The sequence below is a fragment of the Monodelphis domestica genome, chromosome 4, assembly GCF_027887165.1.
Source record: "Monodelphis domestica isolate mMonDom1 chromosome 4, mMonDom1.pri, whole genome shotgun sequence".
NCBI classification, from domain to species: Eukaryota; Metazoa; Chordata; class Mammalia; order Didelphimorphia; family Didelphidae; genus Monodelphis; species Monodelphis domestica.
Genome location: NC_077230.1, coordinates 316,157,567 through 316,182,524, shown reverse-complemented (window position 1 = coordinate 316,182,524; position 24,958 = coordinate 316,157,567). Strand labels below are relative to the sequence as shown.

General features: G+C 35.1%; 1 protein-coding gene across 5 annotated transcripts in view; it reads right to left on the bottom strand.

Annotated features, from left to right (window-relative positions):
* The window catches only part of NEK3 (NIMA related kinase 3), a 34,150-nt gene continuing 9,192 nt past the window's right edge, over positions 1-24,958 (bottom strand). For 4 of the 5 annotated variants that reach the window (XM_056794814.1, XM_007495386.3, XM_007495385.2 and 1 more), the window contains 12 exons: positions 23,411-23,494; positions 22,229-22,296; positions 22,050-22,136; positions 20,181-20,235; positions 15,978-16,178; positions 15,723-15,795; positions 12,946-12,992; positions 8,565-8,664; positions 7,566-7,709; positions 7,094-7,228; positions 2,490-2,613; positions 1-2,047 (listed from right to left, as the gene is read on the bottom strand). In XM_056794814.1, the coding sequence (XP_056650792.1) occupies positions 1,963-2,047; positions 2,490-2,613; positions 7,094-7,228; positions 7,566-7,709; positions 8,565-8,664; positions 12,946-12,992; positions 15,723-15,795; positions 15,978-16,178; positions 20,181-20,235; positions 22,050-22,136; positions 22,229-22,296; positions 23,411-23,494 (1,203 nt within the window). In that variant the 3' untranslated portion in view covers positions 1-1,962. The remainder of the gene's footprint in view (positions 2,048-2,489; positions 2,614-7,093; positions 7,229-7,565; positions 7,710-8,564; positions 8,665-12,945; positions 12,993-15,722; positions 15,796-15,977; positions 16,179-20,180; positions 20,236-22,049; positions 22,137-22,228; positions 22,297-23,410; positions 23,495-24,958) is intronic. The other variant, XM_007495388.2, reaches the window with a different exon arrangement.

Here is a 24,958-nt window from a genome sequence, read left to right as displayed (position 1 = left end):
TAATGCAAGAAATAGAAACTTTTATTATGAAAAAAGTATGAAAAGGCAGCCAAAGTGTTTTCCAAAAAAAATCATGACAATGATCATTTTTCCAAGTCTGGCTCCTGACATTAGACGCCTTAAGATTACAAAACAGAGAAATAGGTCCTAGTTACAGATAAAATGAGGGAGTTATGCTGAAATTTTGTGTACTTTTAAATAGTTTTTTTTTTTAATTAGAGGGCTAGATAGGCTTCATAGTCTGCCATAGCCTTGCATATCCCTCATTTCTACTTATCTCTTCTCTACTTCCCTTTCACCACAATACTTCCCCTAATTCCTTGTTTTTTAGCTTAAACACTATTTTTACCTAACCAGTTCCTGGACCTCATCTCAGACTTGCTTTGTCCCCAATTATAAGCTCATCTGCTTTGCTCTTGAATACCTAATCATGTCCTTCTTCTGGCCTATTCCTCCTTTTCACTCTGATCTGATCTAGAAAGTCAACCCACTCTCAGCCTCCTATTTCTGTTCCATCCCTCGTAATTAATGCCTTGTAATCCCAGTGCAAATCATTTTGCAGCACCCTCTGCCCTCAAAAACATAGTGCAGGTCTTTGTCCTCTGAATGAATCATTAGATCATTGAACACTAACAACATTGCATAATGGAAAGAAGACTGGAATAATCTTGTATGCTACTATTTTTTTGACATCTTGTCTTCCACATGAGCATGTGAACTCCTTGAGGGCAGGAATGGTTTCTGGCTTTCTTTGAATCCCCAACACTTAGCACAATGCCTGGCATATAGTGAGCACTCCTAATAAAACTTGTTGATTGACTGATTTGACTTGAGGATAGTATAGTCCTGTTTCTACCACCAAGCAATCTTGACTTGGTCACAACCACTCAGCCAGTTTCTTGACTTATAAAATAATATGAACTAGATTAGGTCTCCTTGGTCATTGACAAGATCTAAAATTCTATCATTCTAATGAGATCTTAAGCATTTTATGAAGTTATAAAAATTATATTTTATTAAGCAAAACTGTGATCATTATTTTCACTTATTTCTTCCTCAATGATTATCAATTATTTTTTCATCATCCAATTCTCAGAAGATACCAGGGGGGAAAGGCCACCGGAGCAATTCAATGCAAACATTTATCTCATATCCACTATGTGCCAGGCATTACAGATAATAAATACAAAGTTGGTCTCTGCCTTCAAGTAGTTTACATTCTCCTGAAGAATACTGCAACCCCAAAACTGTCCAGCTACAAAATATATTGTCTCTAAAGAAATTATAATAACAGAACTTGATTTTCTTCTCAAGGATTTGTGCTTCCTTGTTCTATTTCACTGGTGATACTGATGTTCTATTCTTTTACCCACCATGCTTGACCTCTGATCTAGTATAGAAACTCAGCTCATTTTCATCATCCTCTGTCCACTCTCATCCTCCTATTTATGTTCCATCCCCAGTGGTTCCTTTGCTAACTAATGGAAAAAGAACCTACTACTTGAGAAAAAACACACCACTAAAAATACAATCAATTACACTCTCATAAAATTGTTATGGATTATAAGTACACAATATCTCAAAATCTTGTTAACAAGCAGCAACAGTCATCAAGATATAGAGCTCTCTCCTACCAATCCAAGTATTTTAAGATTAAAAGTACATTGAATATTCAGAAAAGAAATCTTAAGATGTTTTCCCCAGGATAGCACCACTTCCCTTTCTGACCTATAAAGAAAACAATTTACATGATGTTGCTCCAATTAGAAGATTAATATAGAACTAATATCTACTTCAACAACCCACTAGGGTTCTAGGTGTATTTTCTGGTGATTTTCATCAAACCCCTCATCTTTAATATTCACAGCTTTTATCTAGTCTGTTGCCAAAGTAAACTTACAGGGTGTTGATTACTTAATTTAACAATTCTTCTGAATGTGTTTAAGAAATATTTCTTTGGAATTATTCATGAGCACCACACTTTAATTCAGCTCTCCTCTTCAGTTCAGACACCCAATCTGGGTCATCTTCTTCTTCTTCGAAGTCCCTACATGTAAGAAATTAAAATATAAAATCTTCATCACAGGCACTCAAATATTTGTTGAGTTAATATGAGATAATACAATCTTAAAAAAAAAAAGAACAGCTTTACTCTTTCTTCTCCTGACCATTAAATGGATCTTGGGGAAGAAGGGTGACAGGGAAGCCCAATTAAAATTCCTACTATTTCTATTATAATTTTTTTCATTCCTAAGTATTTAGCATGAAAAAAGAATAACAAGGAAGTATACAATATGAAAATTTGGATACAAAGATCCAAATTAACAATGGAATGAAATTTTGTATTTCAACATTTCACCAAAATAAAATATCATGTATGTATTCAATAAGGGTGAAAAATATTAAAATACCCATATCAAATATATTATTATATAACAATCCAAACAAACACATGCTAACAAAAATTTCCTAGATTAATTTGAACATACGTGTCCTCTTCATCTAATCGAGGCTCAAGTCTCTCAGGGTCCAAAATGATATCATGATCTCCATCTGTACAATCTGATGTTTCTGCTTCATCAGAAAGAGGTCCTTTCAGGAAATTATCTGAGCCTTCAAAAGATTTTAGAAAATCAACTTTTAAAAAAATTACTAATTGTTTCATGTCTTTACAAATGCATCATATATTCCCAACTGAGTAGGTTTGTTTTTTAATATTTTAGCATTTTCTATTTCTAAGTAAAGTTCTTTATAATTTTCTAATTGAGGTTTGGTTTGTGTTTTAAACCTCTTTCCTCATTCCTTTGTTCTTGGCCATCCAAGGAATGCTCCCTATCCCAGAGCAGTTTATAAAAACAGGATGATTGAGATTGAGATTGTGAACCCCATCTTGTCTGGTAAATAAGAACTAATTCAAGTCAAGTAAGTCTAGGGGACAACATCATAGTGTCCTTAAGTGGGCACTGGAGTGAATGGAGAAGATTACTCTTATTCAGGCATAATCTAATTTCTTCATCTTGACTGTAATCCTAAAATCAGGTACATGATTTTCCAACATCATGAAGAAATTAGGAAGAAACTAAAAATTAAGCCAACCTCCTTATTAGGTATTCAACAATTAGAGATGTCTAGGGGGGAGGCCTGAATAATGAGCTTTCAAATTTCTATTTACTGATTCAAGATGCTGTATGTCTTTGTATATGATCACCAAGAGAGATTACTATCAATTAATTTATTGGTTCTTGCTAGTCTGATCAATAACGTGATTTTCTTACCCACAACCTGGTCTCTTGGAATTTTTAATCATCACACAACTAAACCATAAGATTCTTGAGGACAGAATTGATGTCCTTGACTTCTGTCTCTCACATATGGTGCTGGGTAACATGGTAGGTACTCAAATAAACACTTAATGGTTGGCTGATTAAGGAACTTTATTTTTACCCCCAAGAACAAATGACTCAGCTAGGTTTCCATGGCAGTATCCAAGTAGCCATTGTTTCCTTTCAGTGCTCTGTTTACACAAGTATTAAAACAAGAAAACTATTGTAATAATATATCATTAATTATCTATATATCATGTACAACTTATGATGATGATTTGTGTTTATTACATTTTTTCAACAAAGAATTTTAAAAACCAGTTTAACATTGAGATGTTAAATAGATAAAACTGATGAAGTAGAACAGAGTTCAATCCTTTTCCTTAAATTATAAAAATATAGATATGAGACAAGGAATAAAAACTCAGGCTCCCGACTGCTAGTTCAAGATTTTAAACTACTGGATAACAAAAACCCAGCTTGATAAAGTGCAAACCCTATTACAAAAAATGCAACAAAGAGCTGCTATATCATTACCCCCTCTAGCATGGAATGTGATATGATAACAATCTACCTTGGATCCATGTCCAATGAGGTTTAGTTACTGAAAATAATAGAGGGAAAAAATCCTTCACTGTAATATTATCTCCCCTATAGATCAACCGTTTACAGAATTTTAATTCTGGGGCTTTCAAGATCCTATACTCAATCCCTCCAAGCTTCCACAGATGAGGAAATAAGCCCGAAAAAGTTAAGTGAATTGTTTGTGATCATACCTGATTCATGGTAGAGCAAAGGCTAAAACTCGGATCTGACTCATCAAGGATTAAAACTCCCTTATCAGATCAAAATCAGTTGTCCTTCCACCTCTCTCTGCCTGATGACTCCAAATGTACTTCATCTATTCTGTGACCTCCAATCCCTTGATCCCTGAGCTTTTTTCCAAGTCATCTTCCTTGTGTCAGGTATATGATGGCGAGTGATTCAACTCTACACTATCTTGTCTTGAGTTTTTCATCTCCTTATCCTAATGGAGATCTTGCCCTACTAGACCTCAGCCTTGGATTATTCCATCCATTTGCTGCCTTTGCTCCTCCTTACATGCTGCTGAATGAAGCTTTTTATTTTTATTTTTTCTTTCCTTCAGGAGAATATTCTGAAACTACACTGACTGAGTCCAAAAAAAATTAATGTTAAGATGATTTCAACTGGGTCTTCACTGCAACAAAGCAATCCTTTTATATCTCCCTAACAGATTTCCTGTCCCATACTCACTGTGGTTCTTTCAAACTTTTTCATGAATCTCCAAACCTCTAATGCCTCCCTCTCCCTTAACTCTTTCAGTTAAGAACCTTGCTGCAAATTTCACTCAAAAAAAATTGAAGCCATTTGCTGAAGGCTCCCTCTTCTCCCCTTTTCCTTATCTCACAATACTCAGAAGTCTTCCAGGAGTGACTATCTCCTCCTTCACTCTCATATCAAGAGCCCTGGTCTCAGGCAAGGCAAACCCCTCCACATGCACAAGTGATACCATTCTTTCATCTTCTCCAGGAGCTGGTCTCCTCTTTTGTCCCCATTCTCTCACTCATCTCTAATTTGTCCCTGTCTACTGACTACTCCTCTCTTGCCTTCAAACATACTTGCGTCTCTTCTATCACTAAAAAATCATCAAATCATCCATCCATTCTCTTTAGATATCATACTCTGTCCCTCCTCCTTTCTATAGCTAAACACTCATTAAGAAAGGATGTCTTCAATTCCTCTCCCTCTCTCCTCACTCTCTGCAATCTGGCTTCCGACTTCATCATTCAACGATGACCACTGAATTTGCTCCCTCCAAATTGACTAAAGATCCCTGTCAAATCTAAAGGTCTCTTCTCAGTCCTGATCCTTCTAGATCTTGCTCTAGACACTTTTGATCACCCTTTTCTCCCTCACATTCTCTTGTCTCTAGACTTCCGTACCCCACTCTTTTCTGGTTCTCCTATCTCTCTGATCTGACTGCTCCTCAGTCTCCTTTGTTGACTGTCATCCAGGTGATGCCCACTAACCATAGGGCCTCTTCTCCCTTTATGCTACTTCATTTGGTTATCTTAAACATTTTTATGGTTTCTTCAATGATGTTGACGATTTTCAAATCTATTGATTAGCCCTAACCTCTTTTCCAACCTCCTTCTTGAATTTCCAACTAATTATTGAACTTGAACTAAGTGTCTTGTAGACATCTGAAACTCAGCCTGTCCAAAACTGAAATTATTCTCCTTTCCCCCAAACCCTCCTCTCTTCCAAACTCTTCTATTATCATTAAAGGTACCACCACCATCTTAATTACCCGGGCTTGCAACCAAAGTGTCATCACTGACTCCTCGCTCTCTCTCATCCTCCATATCCAACCTCATGATGAATTGTCAGTTTTGCTCTCCTAATCTCTCTTGCTTAACCCCCCTTCTCTCCTCTGAAACTGTGACCCTCCTTGTACAGACCCTCATCACCTCACCCTTGGACTACTGAAATACCCTCAACTCTAGTTCATCTTCCCCTCAAATATTAAACAGAGCTTCCTAAGGCTCAGGTGATGAACTGTCCCCCATTGTATTACCTTTTCGGGCTTTCTATTACATCTAGGATCAAGTTTAAAGTCCCATTTGGCTCTTAAGGTCCTTCATCACCGAGCCTCTTGCTACCTTTCCAGTTTTCTTAGACCTTACTCCTTCATTGTTTTTGGAATGCAGTCACACTGATCTCATTGCTGTTCCTTATAAAAGATACTTTGTTTCCTAACTCCAGACATTTTTGCCAGTAATGCCTGGTATGCCTCCTTTCTCATTGTCACTTCATGACTTCCCTAGCCCTTCCTTTTTCTCCAATTTATCCTGTATATAGGTTTGGACAATTCTATTTGCATGTTGTGTCTCCCAGTAAACTTAAAGCTCCTTGAGAGCAAGAACTGGTTTGTTTTTTTCCTTCCTTTGCCTTCTCAGTGTTTAGCAAGTTGGTATATAGTTGGTGCTTAGTAAATATTTCTTGACTTGACTTTTCTCAATACATCATCTTTAGTACAGAGTTACCAAGGACAACAGCATTATTGCAAGGCTCTTGTTTATTATTATGGCAACCACCACAGAAAAACTAATTTTTAAAAAATCTCCTGAGTTTCTATTTTTTGCTTACTACTCTACTTCAAACAGTATTCAAAAAACCAAAGTTCTAATAAAATAAAATAAACTCAATTATCCTTTGTGGTTTACTATTGCTGATTATCAATACTAAGGCAACCAATTTTTTGTTTGTTAAAATAAGGGGGTTTAACACATATCACTCTTAAGAACAGCTAAATGTGTCAGTGGATAGAGAGCCAACCTGGAGTCCTGGAGGACCTGGATCCAAATTTGGTTTAATCTACTTCTTAGTTGTGTGACCCTGAAGAAGTCACTCAGCCCCAACCGCCTAGTCTTTACTGCTTTTCTGCCTCAAAACCAATACTTAAGTGTCAATTCTAAGACAGAATGTAGTTTAATTTTTAAAAAACCCAACATATATCACTCCAAAAAGGATAGCAATTTTATGATCCACTTATTCAAATAAACAAAGGAGTTAAAAAAATAAATGTAGATCTGTAACATTTCCCGGAAAAACTCTGCAATTTCTCATTACATTATTAACTGGAATAGGAGAAATCATCTCATACTTTAAAATGATAAAAAAAAAATCTCTAACAGATTGAATTTCTAAGCCTTTATGTGAATATGTAAAGAATAATCATTAGTTACCTGATTTATATATTGTATATGTCTGAAATGCCAAGCTAAGGTCAGCATTTTTAAGGATATTCAACAAAGTTTCAGGAGATTCTTTAAGCCACTGCTTCCTGGTATTATTTTCACTGTACTTTATCACAGAACCACCTGTTTAGGATAGGATCAAAGGATTAGTAAAAAAACATAAAACATAAAAAAAACATAAAAACAATTTCCTGACATTGAGCATAAACTACTTTTTAAAAATTATATTTCAAAACAAAAAAGGCACAGTTTACTTGCTATACTTTTAAAACCATTCCATCTTATAAAATAAAGATAAAACTAAAAAATGAAACAAAAAACCCCCATTCTGTCTGCATGAGCTTAAGTTGAACAATCACTAAAATATCATTCACATATTGACATCAAAAAAGTGGGTTACCAAAGAATTATTAGAAAATTCAACTAGATGTTAATTACATTCAATCTTATCTTACCATACCTCTATCATCCTCTGAAGGTAAACTGGAAGAAAGTATAGATGCATTTTCCAAGGCATTGACAGCTGTACTGGATATGTTCTTCTCCCACTGTCGCCTCTGAGGGCTTGGTGAGTTACCTTTCCTCAGATGGACTGATTTCTTTTCTTATTTAAAAGAATAAAAAAAGGACTATTAATATTTTGTTTATATATTTAACTAATAAAGCACAGTTGCAGGGATATTGTCATGACTTCCTCAAATTAAGTGTAAAGCAAGAATTTTTGACCATTAAAGGCTTAATAAAGTAAAAAGTAAGGTATTTATTACAGTGATTAATATATTTTTACAACATACAAAAATACATGTATACATATATGTATCAATACAGTTTCATGAATGCTATATAACCTGAGAGTTTAAGCTCATCAAATAATTGTTCTATGTGGGAGTCAATAAATAGTAAATAATAACAAAAAAATTGTATCAGATGCTAAGCATTTTGGAAAGTTATCATTATTTTGAAATCATAGAAGAGTATTGCTGTTTCATATTTGAAACAAATGTAGAAATTGTTATATTGTTTGCTCCAGTTTATGTGGATCACAAAAGAATCAAGAACTCCTAATTCAGACTCACTGGTTCTAACTTGAAAACATTATTTTTCTAAAACATAGATTAAAAAAAAAATATATATATATATATGCACACACAAATATGTATATGCACAAATATAATATATAAAATATATATGTACATATAATAGATATGTATCATTTATCTCTTTATATAAAAATAGGTTTATTAACATTTGTTGATATAAAATATGAATATAAGATGTTAATATCTATATACAGACTATAAGAGACTATTGGAAAGACATGCAAAAGATTGCTTGCTCTGTCGTCTTGGCAAGATATATGTGGGCATTTCCTTTCTATCCACCCCACAACCCCAAAGAAGAATGACTGCAGTGGTTATGTCACTGTAGCATTAGAGCATTAAAACTTTTAATAGTTTACCTTTTTCCTCATTGCTTATTCGCTTCAGTGCATTTTCTGCCAAATTTTTATTAACGTTCTCTAAGTGAGCATGGCTATACTTTTTACCTTTTTCTTCTTGCTTCCAAAAAAATGAAAAACACAGATTACATATAAGAATATTAAAAAACAAAGACTCATGAATTAGGGGAAACCTTTTAAATCCAATTTGTCAAGTCCTACCTAAAGTCTGGATCCATATGCCTGAAGTTATACACAAGAAAGAACTCAGTCTTATAACCCAGTCCCTTCTCATTTTTAATAGATCAAATTATGAAAAAGTTTTCTTTTGTATCAAGTCTGAACCTAGTCTCCTGTCATTTTTAACCATTGATTAAAAATTCTGCCCTCTGAGAACAAACCAAACACCTATCCTTTCTTCTACGTTCTAACATTCAAAAATATCTGACAACTACCATGATTCCACCCTTTTCCAAATCATCTCTTTTCTAAGCGAATTAACCCACATTCCCTCTTCCAGTCTTCATATGGCACGAAGCCCAGAGTCCCTTGAGTCTTATGGTCATGCTCCAGATTGTCGGTGTCAGTCCTGGAATCTAAACTAAAGACAGCAATCCAGGGAGAATAGATTGATTTCTCCTGGACTTTCTCTGCAGTGTCCCAGAATACTCACACAGACTTTAACCACAGGGTCTCCCACAAAGCAGTATCTCCCTCTGATTGGAAGGTTCTTCCCATTGGAAGAAGGAAACCAATGTAGGCAAATCTTCCTTCCCTTCTAGCCTGCACTTCTGACTCTCCACTTTTCCACCATGCCTTCCAGGCTGGGTACTTCCATCTCTTCCCTTTCCCCTTCCCTCCTTCCACCATATATTAAAAGGATTTTCTTAATCTCTCCCTCTGTCTCTTTAAGAGGCAGGAGAGAGAGATTTCCCAGTAGAGCAGAGCTGACAGGGGAGCCAGTGATCCAGAGCTAAAGATTCTGTTACCTAGGAGACGAGGGAGTTAAGGAAGGAATCACTTGACAGTTAGAGGTCTTTTGCCTTTGGATCTCAAGAGAGGAGGTTTGTCTCTGAGGCAAGGGGTTATTGGCAGTTTTACTACTGACAGCTGAAGGATAAAACCTTATTTAAGGAGGTTGTGGGTAGTGAATGTTGATTTATTAGAGTAAGATAGGTAGTTAGTGAATCAATTTAGGTAGCGTAGGTTAGATACACCTGGTCTGGCCAGGCAAGAAACACCTGTCCTATTAATCCACTGCTAATGGAGTTATAAATTGATCCAACCATTCTGGAGGGCAATTTGGAACTATGCCCAAAGGGCGCTAAAAGACTGTCTGCCTTTTGATCTAGCCATAGCACTGCTGGGTTTATACCCCAAAGAGATAATAAGGAAAAAGACCTGTACAAGAATATTCATAGCTGCGCTCTTTGTGGTGGCAAAAAATTGGAAAATGAGGGGATGCCCTTCAATTGGGGAATGGCTGAACAAATTGTGGTAATATTGTGAATCTTAAAACTTCTCAGACTCTACCTTGGAACATTATCTTAAGGTTAAGGTTAAGGTTATTCCCCATTTAAACAATGGAGGTACTTGATCAGGAATGTATTGGGAACTTTAAAATTACTCCACCCATACTTAGGCATACTTTAGGGGAAGATAAAGTTGTAAAACTCCTTACTGAACAATGAAAAAGTACTTAACCCATACTTATAGTGAGGCAAAAGCCCTTAAGCTAGGTCTATTTTTAGATCTAATACAAAAGGGTGCTAAGTACCTATGAAGGTCAAATTAATCACTAAAAGGTCAGGCAACTTGCAAGGGGCAAGCTTAACAAAGAGGTATGAAGTACTCAGAAGATATAATCTACCCAGAGAAGGTGAGAACTAAAAACTGAGAATGGGCTGTCCTAGGAAAAGCGTCTACTGTGATTGGTAGACCTGAAAATTTAGGGGAGGGGACACAAGAGAAATTTCTCTTTAAAAGGAGCTGTCTGAACCAGTTCAAAGTAGTTCGGATTAGTTCAGCTTTGGTAGCTGAATTGGAGGTCAGGAGTCAGAGGAGGCAGCTGGGTCTCTGAACACTAGAGTTTTTCTTGGAAAGATCTTGTGGTGAGTGATTAAAGACTGACTTAGTTTCTCTCTTAAAGAAAAAAGGCCTAGGCCAATAGCCTTTTCCCTACTATTTCCTCTTACTCTGTCTCTTTCCCTTTCCTTAATTCCTTGATTTGTAGTAATTAAAATCTCCATAAAACTCAGCTGACTTGGGTATTTCATATTTGGGAATTTTTCCCATGGTGACCACTTATTTTTTATATAAAATCAAGATGCTAAAAATTATCTTTACAGTTTTGGCAATTCAAAGTCTTGAACCCATATTTTCGCGGTCACAATATGTTGGTGATGGAACACTATTGTGCTCAAAGGAATAATAAAGTGGAGGAATTCCACGTGAACTGGAATGACCTCCAGGAATTGATGCAGAGTGAGAGGAGCAGAACCAGGAGAACATTATACACAGAGACTGATACACTGTGATACAATCGAATGTAATGGACTTCTCTACTAGTAGCAATGCAGTGATCCTGAACAACTCAGAGGGATCTATGAGAAAGAACACTATCCATATCCAGAGGAAAAACTGTGGGAGCAGAAACTCCGAAGAAAAACAACTGCTTGATTATATGAGTCAAGGGGGATATGATTGGGGATGTAGACTCTAAATGATCATCCTAGTCCAAACACCAACATGGAAATAGGCTCTGATCAAGGACACATGTAAAACCCAGTGTAATTGTGTGTTGGCTATGGGAAGGGGTGTGGGGAGGGAAGGGAGGGAAAGAAATATGATTCTTGTAACCAAGGGATAATGTTCTAAATTAACTAAATAAAATTTCAAAAAAAAAAAAGTACCTGTCCTGAGAAGAAAGAAGTAGGGTTTTAGATATTTTAGTTAGTATTAAGAATTTAGGTATAGTCATAGGGTATTAGAATAATAATCTCTCTTTCCTCCTTTCTATTTTCTATCTGTACTTCTTCTCAAATGAAACTAAGTGTTTTATAAAACTGCTCTCATTTTTGTTAAACTCTTACCATTTAACCCTCACACACCAATGCTTTTCTTTGTTGTTTTCTCCCATGAGAATGGAAACTCCTTAAAGGGTAGAAGCTCTTTCTTTTGGCTTCTCCTTGTATTCCCAGATTTAGCAAAGTGCCTGGTATAGGAAGCACTTAAATCCTTGCTGACCAACTGACCAACTAATCACTCAATAAATATTTATTAAATGCTTTATGTAAGTGTCAGGCATTACACTAGGATGGGGAGAAACAAAAATAAAATTAACTAGTCCTTGCCTTCATAGAGCTCACTTTCTATCAGAGAAGTTATATATACATATGATTATATATTATGTAACATATACATATATATGATTATATATAAAATAAATGCAATGCTGTTGGGAGGTTGCATTAGTAGTTGGGGAGTTCTGGAAAAGCTTCATGTAGATGGTAGTGCTTGAAGTAAGTTTTGAAAGAAATAGATTAGACCTGGATTCATATTTTGCCTCAGAAACTAACTGGGCAAATGACCCTAAGCAAGTTGATTAACCTAAATATTTAGGTGTCAGTTTCTTAATCTGTAAAATGAAAAGGTTGGCCTAAATGGCCTCTGAGGTCTCTTTCAGCTCTAAATCTATGATCTTTTGTTAATGCACTCTCTATTACTTGTCTGGCTTAGAACTCTCTAGAGGGAGAATTCGTGGAATAAGAAAAGAGAAAAAGAGATCACAAAAGATAAAACAAAAAAAATTCAATTACATCAAGTTGATAAGTTTTCTCATGAGTAACATTAATGCATGTAGGATAAGGAGTGCTTTCTCTGCTGCTTCTCTCTTTTCAAAATTACATCATACCAATTTCCCTGACTCTCTTTTTTTGGAGCTACCATCCCCAAATGCCCTCTAGACAGGCTTTGTTTTTTGGAATAGTGAGCTCTTCTGAGATGTGACAGGTTCTCAGCACATGAACCATATGCTTTTTCCATAGCCTAGGCCTGTTGTTAACACTGCATATCCGAGACAATAAAGGCTAAAATAAGGAGTTGGGATCAGATCTGGGAAATCCTTTCATGTAGACAATGGAGAATCACTGCAGTTTTTTAGCAGATGATTAATTAAAGCATTCTTTAGGAAGAAGAATATAGCAGCAGTTAGGAAGGCAGAGGACCTGGAGACAAAAGGAGCAGTTCAGACACACTTCTTTCATGGGTTCAAATCTCATATACCTCAAAGAATTAAGCTACTTGAGGAAACTGTTTTTCTTTTGTTATGTTTAGCCCCATTGTTGAGTAGAGAGTAGGTATTCAATAAACATTGGGCTGTATTGGATTTTGGGATGTTTACCATAGTAATTGCCTCATTTCCTGAAATTAGATTTGTCCTGGAAGGGCCTGAGGGAGAAAGAAAGAGAAAACACATATTCAAGTAATCACTTTACTGAATGTCTACTTCAGTTTTCATGAAGTCTTGTAAGAAGTGAAAACATTATTTGGAACAAGTAATGCAAAGTTTTAACCACCCCATAGAACACATCTCAACTTTTAAAGAGCCACTTCTGCTATTCAGTACCCATATGCCTTTCTATTAAGCAGTGGTTGTCTAGTTGTTTTCAGTTGTGTCCAACTGTTCTTGATGGCATTTTTAAAATTTTATTTTTATTTCAATTTTTCAATTTCAATTTCAAATTCATTGTCAATTATTCTTTTTACTTCAATTTTCCTTTAATTTTCTTTTTATTGTCATGCAAAAGCCACTTCCATATTGGTCATTGCTCTAAGAGTACATTCATACACAACCAAAACTACACTGGTTTTTCTTAGCAAAGATACATGAGTGGTTTGCCATTTTCTTCCCCAGCTTATTTTACCAATGGGGGAAACTGAGGCAAATGGAATTAAGGGACTTACTTGCTCAGTCACCCAGCTACAAAGTGTTCTGAGGCCAGGTTTGAATTTAGTTCTTCCTGACTCCAGGCCCAGCATTCTGTCCCCTGAGCCACCTAGCCATCCCTCTACTGAGCAGATTATCAGTTATAAATCTGATTATGGTTTCAAAGTGAGTATGACGTTTTGCCGCTGCGCGTGAACGCCGCCACCAGGCCACACCTGCACCTCCCGTAACAACTGGCGTCCCATGCCCCATGTGCCACAAACTCTGCGCCTCAGCCTTTGGACTCCAAAGCCACATGAGGGTACATCAATAGATGATAATGCACAAAGACAATTGTTATTCTCGGTCACTGAGAGACTACCACTACTACTCTGATTATTTCTTTTTGTGGAAAACCATTAGGAGAAAAAAGAAGGCCAAGAGAGATGTTTAACACAGATGTCCCCTAAGGTCAGTCCTTTCTCTGGTAGCATCTCACAGATCACATTCTTTACATCTAATAGGTTATTAAGGCCCAAATATCTATTTAATTAGGCTAGAAAAAGCAGCAGTTCAATAACCAGGGCTTTTCCCAATCACTGTATTATTCTTGTCTCTCCTCAAGTGAAATGACCAAAGAGAGACTTTCTCAAAAATTTCTGTGGACAATTGTATAAAATGTCTATATTTATGCCTATTTTAGGAGAACCTGGGTTCAACTCTGACCTCAGATATTTCCTAACTAGTGTGACCCTGGGCAAGTCACTTAACCTCAGTTGCCTAGCCCTCTGTTGCCCTTCTGTCTTAGAACTGATACTAAAACAGAAGATATGAGTTAAAAAATTTTTTTTAAAATAAGTAAATAAATGCCTATGACATCAAGCCCTAAGTGAAAATGAACAATGAAACAATTCTGAAGAAGCAAAGGTAACTGTTCCCCTCTAAAGGGGTAAAAGTGGAAAAATTTAAGACTGGGAAGTACCCAGCCCTACAAAAGTTGTACAAAAGAATAACTTTAAAATAACTTTTAATTAAAATGTATTTTTTCAAGCCAGCCTCAGGATCAGGAAGATCTGGGTTCAAGTTGCTTTGAATACATACTGACCATGTAACCCTGGACAAGTCACTTATAAATGTCCCATCTGCACAAGCAACTCTTTAATTAAGACTATAAGATGAATACAATGTGTTGAACTACTTGGGTAGATGGAATATTTCCTCACATTGACGAAATCAAGTCCGAGTACTTCCTTCCAAAAAATGGCATTTACAAAATTTAATTCATTTCTACCTCTCCAAATTCTTGTTTTCCTTTAAGATTCAACCCCAATACCTCCTCCTCTCTGAAGCATTCCCTCATCCCTCCGAGTTCTTTTTTTAATGCTCTCTCCCTCCTTAATTTTACCTTCATTATACTTTTTTATGTACATATTGTGCCCCAACTCCTATAGGAAGAATATAACCTTCTAGAGAACAAGGACTATTTTATTTCTGTAATTGGATACCAGCACCTACTAAAGTTAAGCTGCAGGGAGCAGGTGAATAATTAGTGGATAGAGAACTGGGCTTGCAGACTTGAGTTCAAATCTAAATTCAGACACTCCTTAATTGTATGACCATGAACAAGTCACTTAACAGATACCAGCCCCACTTTCCTCAACTGTGAAATGGTGATCACAATAGCACCTACCTGCCAAGGTTGTTGTGGGGATCAATATAATACCTGTAAAATGTCTTGCATAATACCTGCCACATTACAGATACTTAATAAATGACTGTCTTTCTCTCTTTCCCTATATATTTCATATCTATATTCTTCATAATCCTCCTTTGAAGAATGATGGATCTAAGAAGCTTGATAGAGACCTTCTTAGCTTTTGTTCTCCCTTACTAATTAACATTGGAGCCTTAACATCCCTAGTATCCTCTACCACTCAATCATCAGAACCCCCACAAAGGGACTATGACAGGCTAAAGGCCATTTTTTTTTGTATTTTATTTTTCCCAATTATATGTAAAAACAATTTTAACATTCCTTTTTTAAATTCTTTCCAAATCACTGAGAGGTCAAGCAATTTGATATAGGTTATACATGGGCAGTCATGCCAAACCTATTTCCATATTAGACATGTTGTAAAAGAAAATACAAAATAACTATTTTGTAGGAGGGAGGAACCATATAAATTCAATCACCAATCCATTCTGGTCATTTCTGGGGAACCCTTATAAGAATAAAATTCTAAAACCATTACCCATTTTTCCTGGTGTAGCATTCTTAGATTTCCTGGTTTCCTCTATGATCTGTTCACCATACTCTTTAACTATCTGTAAATTAGAAGTAGAATATCAGAAAAAGTGATGTGAATAACCCACATGCCCTTTAAAGGCTATCAAAATGATGGCCATTTTCAATTATTTATATGAGTGCCTGAAGTTGCAAAAGTATAAATGTCAATTTATCACATTTTTAAAAATCAACTCATGTGTCCCACCTAAACACATCCTACCTCTGGTGACAAGCACTTCTGGAGAAGTTTTGCTAAAGAGCCTCTAGAGAGAATTGTAGTAGCAGAAGGGCGAGATGTGGGATCTCTCTTAAACATCTGCTTTATTAGATAGCGAAGTTCATAAGAGTAATGAGATGGAAGCGGGTTGTAGGATCCTTTGCATATCTTGAGGATAAGATTCTTCCAGCTATTGGCCTGAAACTAAAATATTAAAATGGACTTTAAAAGAAGAAATAATGACTAAAAAAGGAAACTAAGTGAATAAGCAAATGAAGACTAAACTATCTTAGTGACTGTGATTTAAAAACTTAAAAGACATTCTGCTAACTTCATCTGCTCATCTATAAGAAGTTCCAAAATGGGTATCATCCTAGAGGACCTGATGATTAGCTCAAAATGGGTCAATAGAAAAAGGAGATGAAGATCTGCTTAAAAAAAAATGAACAAAAACAAAACTCCCATGCTTTTGTTCTCACTTTATACTCTCAATCCACCAATGGAATAATGACTTTTCAACTGCATCCTCTAAAATAATGAAGCTAATATGGTCTGGCTATCAATGTCTCTTTCCCACTCTGTTTTTTGTTGTTGTTTTTTTTTTAAAAATAGTCTTTGGTTAGAGAATAGAGCTCATGAACCCAGGTCATTTACTATTTCAATAAATATTTAATAAAAACATACTATGTTACATATCCTAGACTAGATGTTTTATTCCTTCTTCCTACTCTTGGGATTATCTGGGAAATACTGTCCTTTTCCAAAAAACATTGATGTGAACTATTTCTTTATTTAGCAAAGCAAATAACAAGCAGCTATACACTTTTATGCCTCTGTGACATTTTGAGTCAGCTTATTTCTTTCTCAGTTTTTTCATATGCAAAATAGGAATTTGTAAGGAATAAATTAGGAGCTTTGACAAAATAAGAGAGAAACTTTTAATAATTTAAGTTTTAATGAGAATATAGTAGAGTTGTAAATTAATATTATCCCTTTAAGCCAGAGAAAACTTCTAGTAGCTTTTAATAATTAATAATTTAGTTTAATTAAAATAGAGATAGTAAAAGAATATAGTAAAATGACTATAGTAAAGGAGAGAAATATAGGAGGTAGAGAAAGAAAATTTCCTAATGTCTATACTATTTATCCTATAACTACCTATAACTACTACTGAAAACTTCCTATATCTACCTATAATTGCCTACAACAACTGCTAATAACAAACACCCCACAAAGTTCCAACCCAATCTAGCCCAATCAAAACCAACCCAATCAGTATTTAATCCAACCCCAATTAGGTCAGTCAATGAAGACCAGCCACCTCCCAACCCAGAAAATGTCAAAAAGCCCTCTAAAGGCAAAAGCCAAAAGCCCTCTCAGTAAGCTCAGGCCCGCCTTTATATTCCAGCAACTAAAAGCCAAGCACCAACCCAACTCTCTCCCAGAAGTCAACTTCCCAGCAATTGACAGCCCCAATTATTAGTAACTGACAGCCTAAACAGCCAGCCCCATTGTTCACAGCTGACAGACCAACCAACTGATGCTGGCCCCTTTTATAATCTTTCCCTACTTCACTTCCTATCTATATGGTTTCTACTTCCTGTCATTGTGGGCTGGTTAATCCCTAGGCATCTCTTTAGTAAGAGGACCTTCAGGTAGGGGAGGATGGGACAGAAGGTCATTATGCTCCCTGCCACTCTAAATGCTATGTATGATTCTACTCCACTGAATCAGTCCACCAAAGGAATAATGACTTTTCAACTACACCCTCTAAAATAATAAGGCTACAGCTCCACTATAAGTTTCACTTATGTCTTATCCCATTTTTCCTTTATTTTTTATAAAATATGTAGTATGATACTTCTAGGTTTTTAAATCACTATCTAGGATAGTTAAATCTTAACTGATAGTGTTGTGGAATTTTACCAAGAAATGGAGAATGAAATATGCAAGTTAATGTTTTATAACAGAAGTAAAGTTTAAACTTATTTTTATTTAATGAGGTAAGACAAGAAATGTAAATGTTGACAATCAACCTATGTGAGTTTTTTTGTTTTTTCTTCTTAAACCCTTACCTTCTGTCTTAGAATCAATTCTGTGTATTGGTTCCAAGGCAGAAGAGTAGTAAGGTCTAGGCAATGAGGGTTAAGGGTCACACAGCTGGGAAGTGTTTGAGGCCAGATTTGAAACTAGGACCTCCCATCTCTAGGCTTGGCTCGCAATCCACTGAACCACCCAGCTGCCCCCTTATATGAGGTTTTAAAAAAAAACACAGAAATAGAAAAAAACTTAAATAGATAAGAATAGTTATCTTTTTTTCTATAATCAGATATGAACATGTAACAAAAAGGAAAAGTGTGTATTCAACAAATGTAAAATGAGAAAAAAATCTGGGAACTGAGCAATGAGAAAACAGACTTCCTTTGATTTTGAAGTCTATGCTAATCAGTTGCTATATTTGAATTTCTATGATCTCCAAAGAATCAAGAATGAATTAAGAGAAGACTGACAAAGTATCATAGATTTCTAATCATTATTCACTACATCATAGTTCTTGATACATGTTCTCTCTTTAAAAAGAGATAATTTACACTCTGATCATTTCTTGAAATCATTTAAAAACCAAATTTGAGAGATCAAGGATTTTTATTAAAAATTTGCTGCTGAAGTCAAATATATTGTTTTTTTGTTTTTTTTTACCAGTGGATGATGTTATTGGTTCATCATCACAAAAATACATATAAACAGACAGTGTTTTTCCCCCTACTTACAATGAGGAGCTCTTTTTCAGAATCACATGCTCTAGTGTCTTATATGCCCCAACATTTGTGGGACAAGGAGTTTTAGCATTCAATTAGTAGCAATAAAACATTAATTTTTCCTCTGTAGAAACCTAATAAGCTTGATTGGGATTAATATTCCTCTTGGGACACTCCATTCCTACCCTCATTCACCCCACACCTTGATTCTACTATCTGTCCAATTCGTAGTCATCCCTGAACAAATGTTATCACCCCCACGAAGCCCTGCCTTCTCAGAGCATTTTGTCCCACCTATATATTAATGTCACTCTTTATCTTCACTATTACATTTTCACATTTATTATTATTAAATGTGTACAGTTCTAGTACATTCAATGAACTATAAACTCTCTGAAAATACGGATCATGTATTTTCCATGGATCCCCCACAGTACCTAATACAATACCTGGCATAACAGAATGTGTTGCCTAAATATTTGTTGAAGTAATAACTGAATGATCTGGCTTCATTAACTCTCTGATTTAGCCTGGAGGTCCTTGAAGTGTAGTCTGAGGACCTTTGAGGATTGCTGAGACCATTTCAAGGGGTCTACAAACTCAAAACTTTTTTTGTCATAATACTAAGAAATTATTTTAATATTCAATTCAGTAAAAATTGGTAGATAAAACCCACACAAACAAAAGTTATTTGGGGGACTCTCAATTATTTTTTAGAGTGCAAAGGGATCCTGACACCAAAAAAATTTAGGACCACTAATCTAAAAAAAGATAGAGTAATATTATAAAATTATTTAATTTCTTTTTATTAATCTCTTGATAAAATCATAACTATTTCCTACATCTTCTTACCTTTCTTTATATTCCCAGCATTTAGGATATTAGATGGCACATAGTTACATGGTTAATAATGTTTGTTGGTTGAATGACTGGAAGTTATAAGGAATAAAAAAACACACTTGTAATATATGCTGAAAATACATAAGAATTATAAGAGAAATTCCTTTTCTCAATGACCTCTGAGACAGAGAAGAGACTGAAAAGATAAAAGAAAAAATCCAAGTATTCATAAAAAAGATGCTTTTTCAGTATTGAAAAGGATGATGAAATGGGCATTTCCTACTTCTATTTTCTACTAAACTATCTTTAAGTAAAGTTCATAATCATGAAAATATGTGGAAGTTTTCCAGATCTGCCTTTTACAAATCTTAAATCTTAAAACCTATGTAAGGCAAAGCCCAATTAATAATGCTTTGACAGAATTGAAGAGACCCTAGGTTTAAATTTTACCTCTGTGTGCTCTGGACAAGTCATTTAACCCCAAATGCCCAACCCGTACTGCTCTCCTGCCTTGGAATCAATACTTAGTATCAATTCTAAGACCAAAGGTAAGGGGTTTTGTTTTTTTTAATCGATTTGACAGTATAATTTGGTATGGCATACTTACTGGATGTTTGAGGGTACAAAGTTCATACAAAATGCATCCCAAGGACCATATGTCACTGGAAACATAAAAAATTAAATAAGGTTGCCAATTGATTTCTTAAATGTGTTCAAATACAAAAAGCTTTTTAAAATCTATCTTTAAGACAGACACTTACCATTAAGGCAATTCAAACAAATATTTGTTAACTGGTGTTATGTGAAAACCTGTACTGTCTGATCGTTAACCTAAGCCTGGCTCCTATCAGGAGGGTGGCATTTATCTTAAAGAGGAACATTTAAGAAATCATGAGATTCAAGGAACCTTAACAATTAGAAAGGATTCTTGAGTTCACCTCATTTCACACAATGTAAGAATCTTCCCTACAATATCCCAGATGAGAACTTAAACCCATGTAATGGTAAAGAGCTCACTAATTTTTAAAGTGGCACCCCATTTGGGGTCTTCTCCAGACCCCAAATTTATATATTATATAGGCTAAAAATCCCCAGTTTCATCACCCAATTTTTTATATAACATGGATTCCAATTTCTCACTAGGTTGGTCACCTTTCTCTAGAAGAGAAAATAAGTTCTCTTTTTTTTCTTTAAAAAATTTTTTTTAACTATCAGTTTCAATTCTCTTCCTTCCTCCATTCCCTCCCCCACTCAATAAGGAGGCAAGAAATATAATATTAATTATACCTATTAAGTTATGTAAAACATATTTCTACATAAGCCATGTTGTAAGAAAAATAAAGAAACTGAAAAAAAATTTATTTTCATATGTACTCAGAGGGCATCAGTCCTGCTTAGTGGTAGATAGTATTTTTCATCATAAGTCCTTTGGAATTCTGGTGGATCACTATATTGAGTAGCTAAGTGTTTCACAGGTGATCTTCATTAAGATATTGTTGTTCTAGTTCAGGACACTTCACTTTGTAACAGCTCATAAAAGTTTTCCTAGGTTCTTCTGAAACCATCCCCTTTGTTATTTCTTACAACAGTATAATAGTATTCTATCATAATCATATACCATGGCTTGTTCAACCATTCTCCAACTGATGGGCATCCCCTCAGTTTTTAATTCTTTATCACAAAAAATAGAGCTGCTATAAATATTTTTGCATATATGAGTCCTTTCCTTTTTCTTTGATCTCTTTGGGGTACAGATCTAGTATTGGTACTGCTGAGTCAAAGGGTATGCATGGTATTAGAACCCTTTGGTCACAGTTCCAAATAGTTCTCCAGAATAATTGTATGGGTTCAAAACTCCGCCATAATACATTAATATCTTTATCTTTCCAAATCCCCTCCAAAATTTGTCATATCAGCCAATTTGAGAGAAGTGAAGTGGTATCTCAGAGTGGTTTTAATTTCCACTTTTCTAAATAACAGTGATTTTAGAGTATTTTTTCATGACTCTTGATAGTTTCTTCTTCTGAAAACCGCTTGTTCATATCCTTTGACCATTTATCAGCTGAGGAATGGCTCTTATTCTTATAAATTAGGCATAGTTCCCTATATTAAAAATTAGACCTTTGTCAGAGAAATTTGCTGTAAATCCCCCCCCCATTTTCCTACTTTCCTCATACCAGAACTTAGCTAAAAAAGTCAATCTATCTACACATGCACATATACATTATGCATACATATATATTATATATAGATAACTGCATATTTATATAATATAGTTGGTTTCCTCTATGGTACTATTTACTTTATGTTATGCATTTAAAAACAGTTTGAGAAAGAATCCACAGGCTTCATCAGTTTTAGTCTATGTGCTGCTGAAGCAAGCACATGGGCTTCATCAGGGTCCATGACATCAAAGCGTAAAGAAAGCCTGATTTTAAAAAGCTTTCACTTTTTGTCAGATAGATGAATCACATACCTTTTATTGTTATAGGGCATATTCTCCCAAATTTCTGGAGGCACATAATAAGGTGTTCCCACATATGTACAGGCATATGCCATAGGCCTGAAGGAACAACAAGAAATAATGTTTTTCAAATTGTTACTGAATGACAGATACTTTGATCACTGAGTCTATCAAAGAACAGAATTACGTACTTGGAGAGAAGTCGGGCAGATCCAAAATCTCCCAATTTTATGTTTCCATTTTGGGTGAGGAAGACATTCTGCATTACCAAAAGAAAGAGGAAATCAGATCATCCCTTTAACAAATTTCCTACTGTTCACCATAAGACAGAAGTCCCCCATCACTGCAGAAAGAGGATCTGATTTTCATTTCTCAGAAATCTTGAGTTGAGTAGTAGAGAGAGCTTAGGAGTATTGACAGTGATGTCTCTCTGCAGAACAGAGAATGAGGAGTCATAGAGAAATCCTGGCAAGATGATGGGAATGTAGCAGGGTCACTTTGGTTAATATACTTACCAAGTAAGATTTTCAAGAAAGATAGACATACAAGATAAGGCTTCAAGTTAGAAAAATCTGATATAAGACATACTAAAATACCTTTTATGGTAAAGCAGGGAAAATAAAGGTAACCACAAGATATAAATAGGAAATTTTTTCCAGCTATGCACTTTTGGTATTTTCAAAAATCTATTTAATTTTTTAAATTTTAAGTAGCTTAGGCAATTAGATAGCACAAAGTAGTGGAGTTAGGATCAAGATGATGAGTCAATCCTGCCTCAGACATTAGCTCTGGGATCTTAGGCAAGTTCTCTCCCCTATAAAATAAGGATAAGAATACCACCTTCCTCACAGGTGAGGCTCAAATGAGATAACATGTAGAAAGTACTACATAAATACTAGCTAAAAAACACAATCAACCTCACTAAAACTACAAATAAAGTAAAAGTCTACAGGCTTAAGCAAGCCCTCATCTACAGAGTAGAGTATAAGAGCTTCATGTTTAGAATGGCTGAGGTTGTTGGAACACTAACATCCAGGTAAGACATCATTTTCTCTTAGTTGTTTTCACTGATCAAGTGAAGATGTTATCTAATACCCTACCTGTCTCACACTGATGTGAGAATAAATTTAGCTGGTAGATATGAAAGAGCTTTGGAAAATTAAAAGTACTATACAAATATAAGGAATTATTATTGTTTTAAAAAGGGACATTCTCAACTAGTGTTCAATCAAAGTCCATCTGTGAGTAGGAAGACTGTAAAAAGTTTTGTAAAAACAAATGATATAATGTCCACACGCTGCCCAAAGAGACTAACATTTCCAAATAAAACATTTTAAAAATTCTTTTTAATTAAAAAAAAAAACTCCACTCACCTTGGACTTTATATCTCTGTGTAGCACCCTTTTTTTGTGAATGTGATTCACTCCCAGGCACATCTGTGTAAACCAGTGAAGTATCTATGAGGAAAAAATATTCAAAATCTCATTCATGAAGTTCTTTTTTCTTAAGGAATTTTTTAAAAAAACAATTTATACTGTAAAGTACTTCTGGACTTTGAGAACATTAAAACACTATAAAAATATAAATCAGATGATGTAGAGTGCTGACTTCAGAGTAAGAAAAATGCTAATGAAAAGCATTATAAACTAATCATACTAAGTCCTATGAACCAAAATACAGTTTTCTAGGATTTTTTAAACAAAAGAATGAGCATATACTTCTCCATAACTAGTATAAGCAAAAGAACAATAAGTACTGATTGTTAAGAACATCTACCTGGTGTCAAATTCAAAATGTACAGAATAGTTAGGTTATAAAATGAGCAAGAGGAAGAATGAGTAGAAATGTTGTTTTTGTAAGCCAACAAAATAACAAAACAATATGTGTGCTTTTAAAAATGTCAGTAAACACAAAGCATGATTGGGGAATGGCTGAACAAATTGTGGTATATGGTGGTGATGGAATACTATTATGCTGTAAGGAATGAGGAGCAGATGATTTCAGAAAGAGCTGGAAAGACCTATATGAACTGATTCAGAGTGAAATAAGCAGAACCAGGAGATCATTATACACTGTAACTGCCATATCATAGAACAATCAAATGCAACAGACTTTGCTACTAACAGCAATGCAATGATCCAGGATAATTCTGATGATTTATGAAAAAGAATATTCTGATGATTTATGAAAAAGAATGCTATCCACCTCCAGCAATTGAACTGTTGGAGTAGAAATGCAGATGAAAGTAGAGTCGTCCCTCACTATATTATGATTCACTTATCACAGCTTCATTATATTGCTGGTTAAAAAAAAAATTATCTAATTCTGTATCGTGGAGTTTTTGCTATATTGTAAGATTTTGCAGAGGAATACCATATGTACACAATGGAAATGTAGTACACCACTACCGCTTGTGCAAGTTTGCCAACATGGGATTATACACAACTGAGCACAAAGCAGGGGTTTCTGCATTGACTGATGGAATGAAAAGTGACCAACCACAGTGCTGTGTTCTGTATCCTGCGTGCTGATTGGCTCAATGTTTATAAGTGTGTGAGAAAGGTTTATGGGAGAGAGGGAAGGATTTATAAAGCCTTAAATGTATATACAAATAATAAAATAAATATAATACTGCTCCTTTGCAAATTTTCACCTATCGAAGGGGTCTCCAGAACATAACTTCTGTGACAGGGATCGCTGTATACAATTTTTCACTTGTTTATTTGTGTATATATTTTGAGATTTTAGTTTTATAAGATTATTCAATTTCAAAAATGAATAATAAGGAAATATGTTTTGTGTAATAATACATGTATAACCCAGATCAAATTGCTTGCCAGCTCTGGGAATGGGGAGAGAAGGAGAGAGGAAGTCAATTTGAATCACATAACTCTGGAAAACTTACATGGAAATTTGCTATT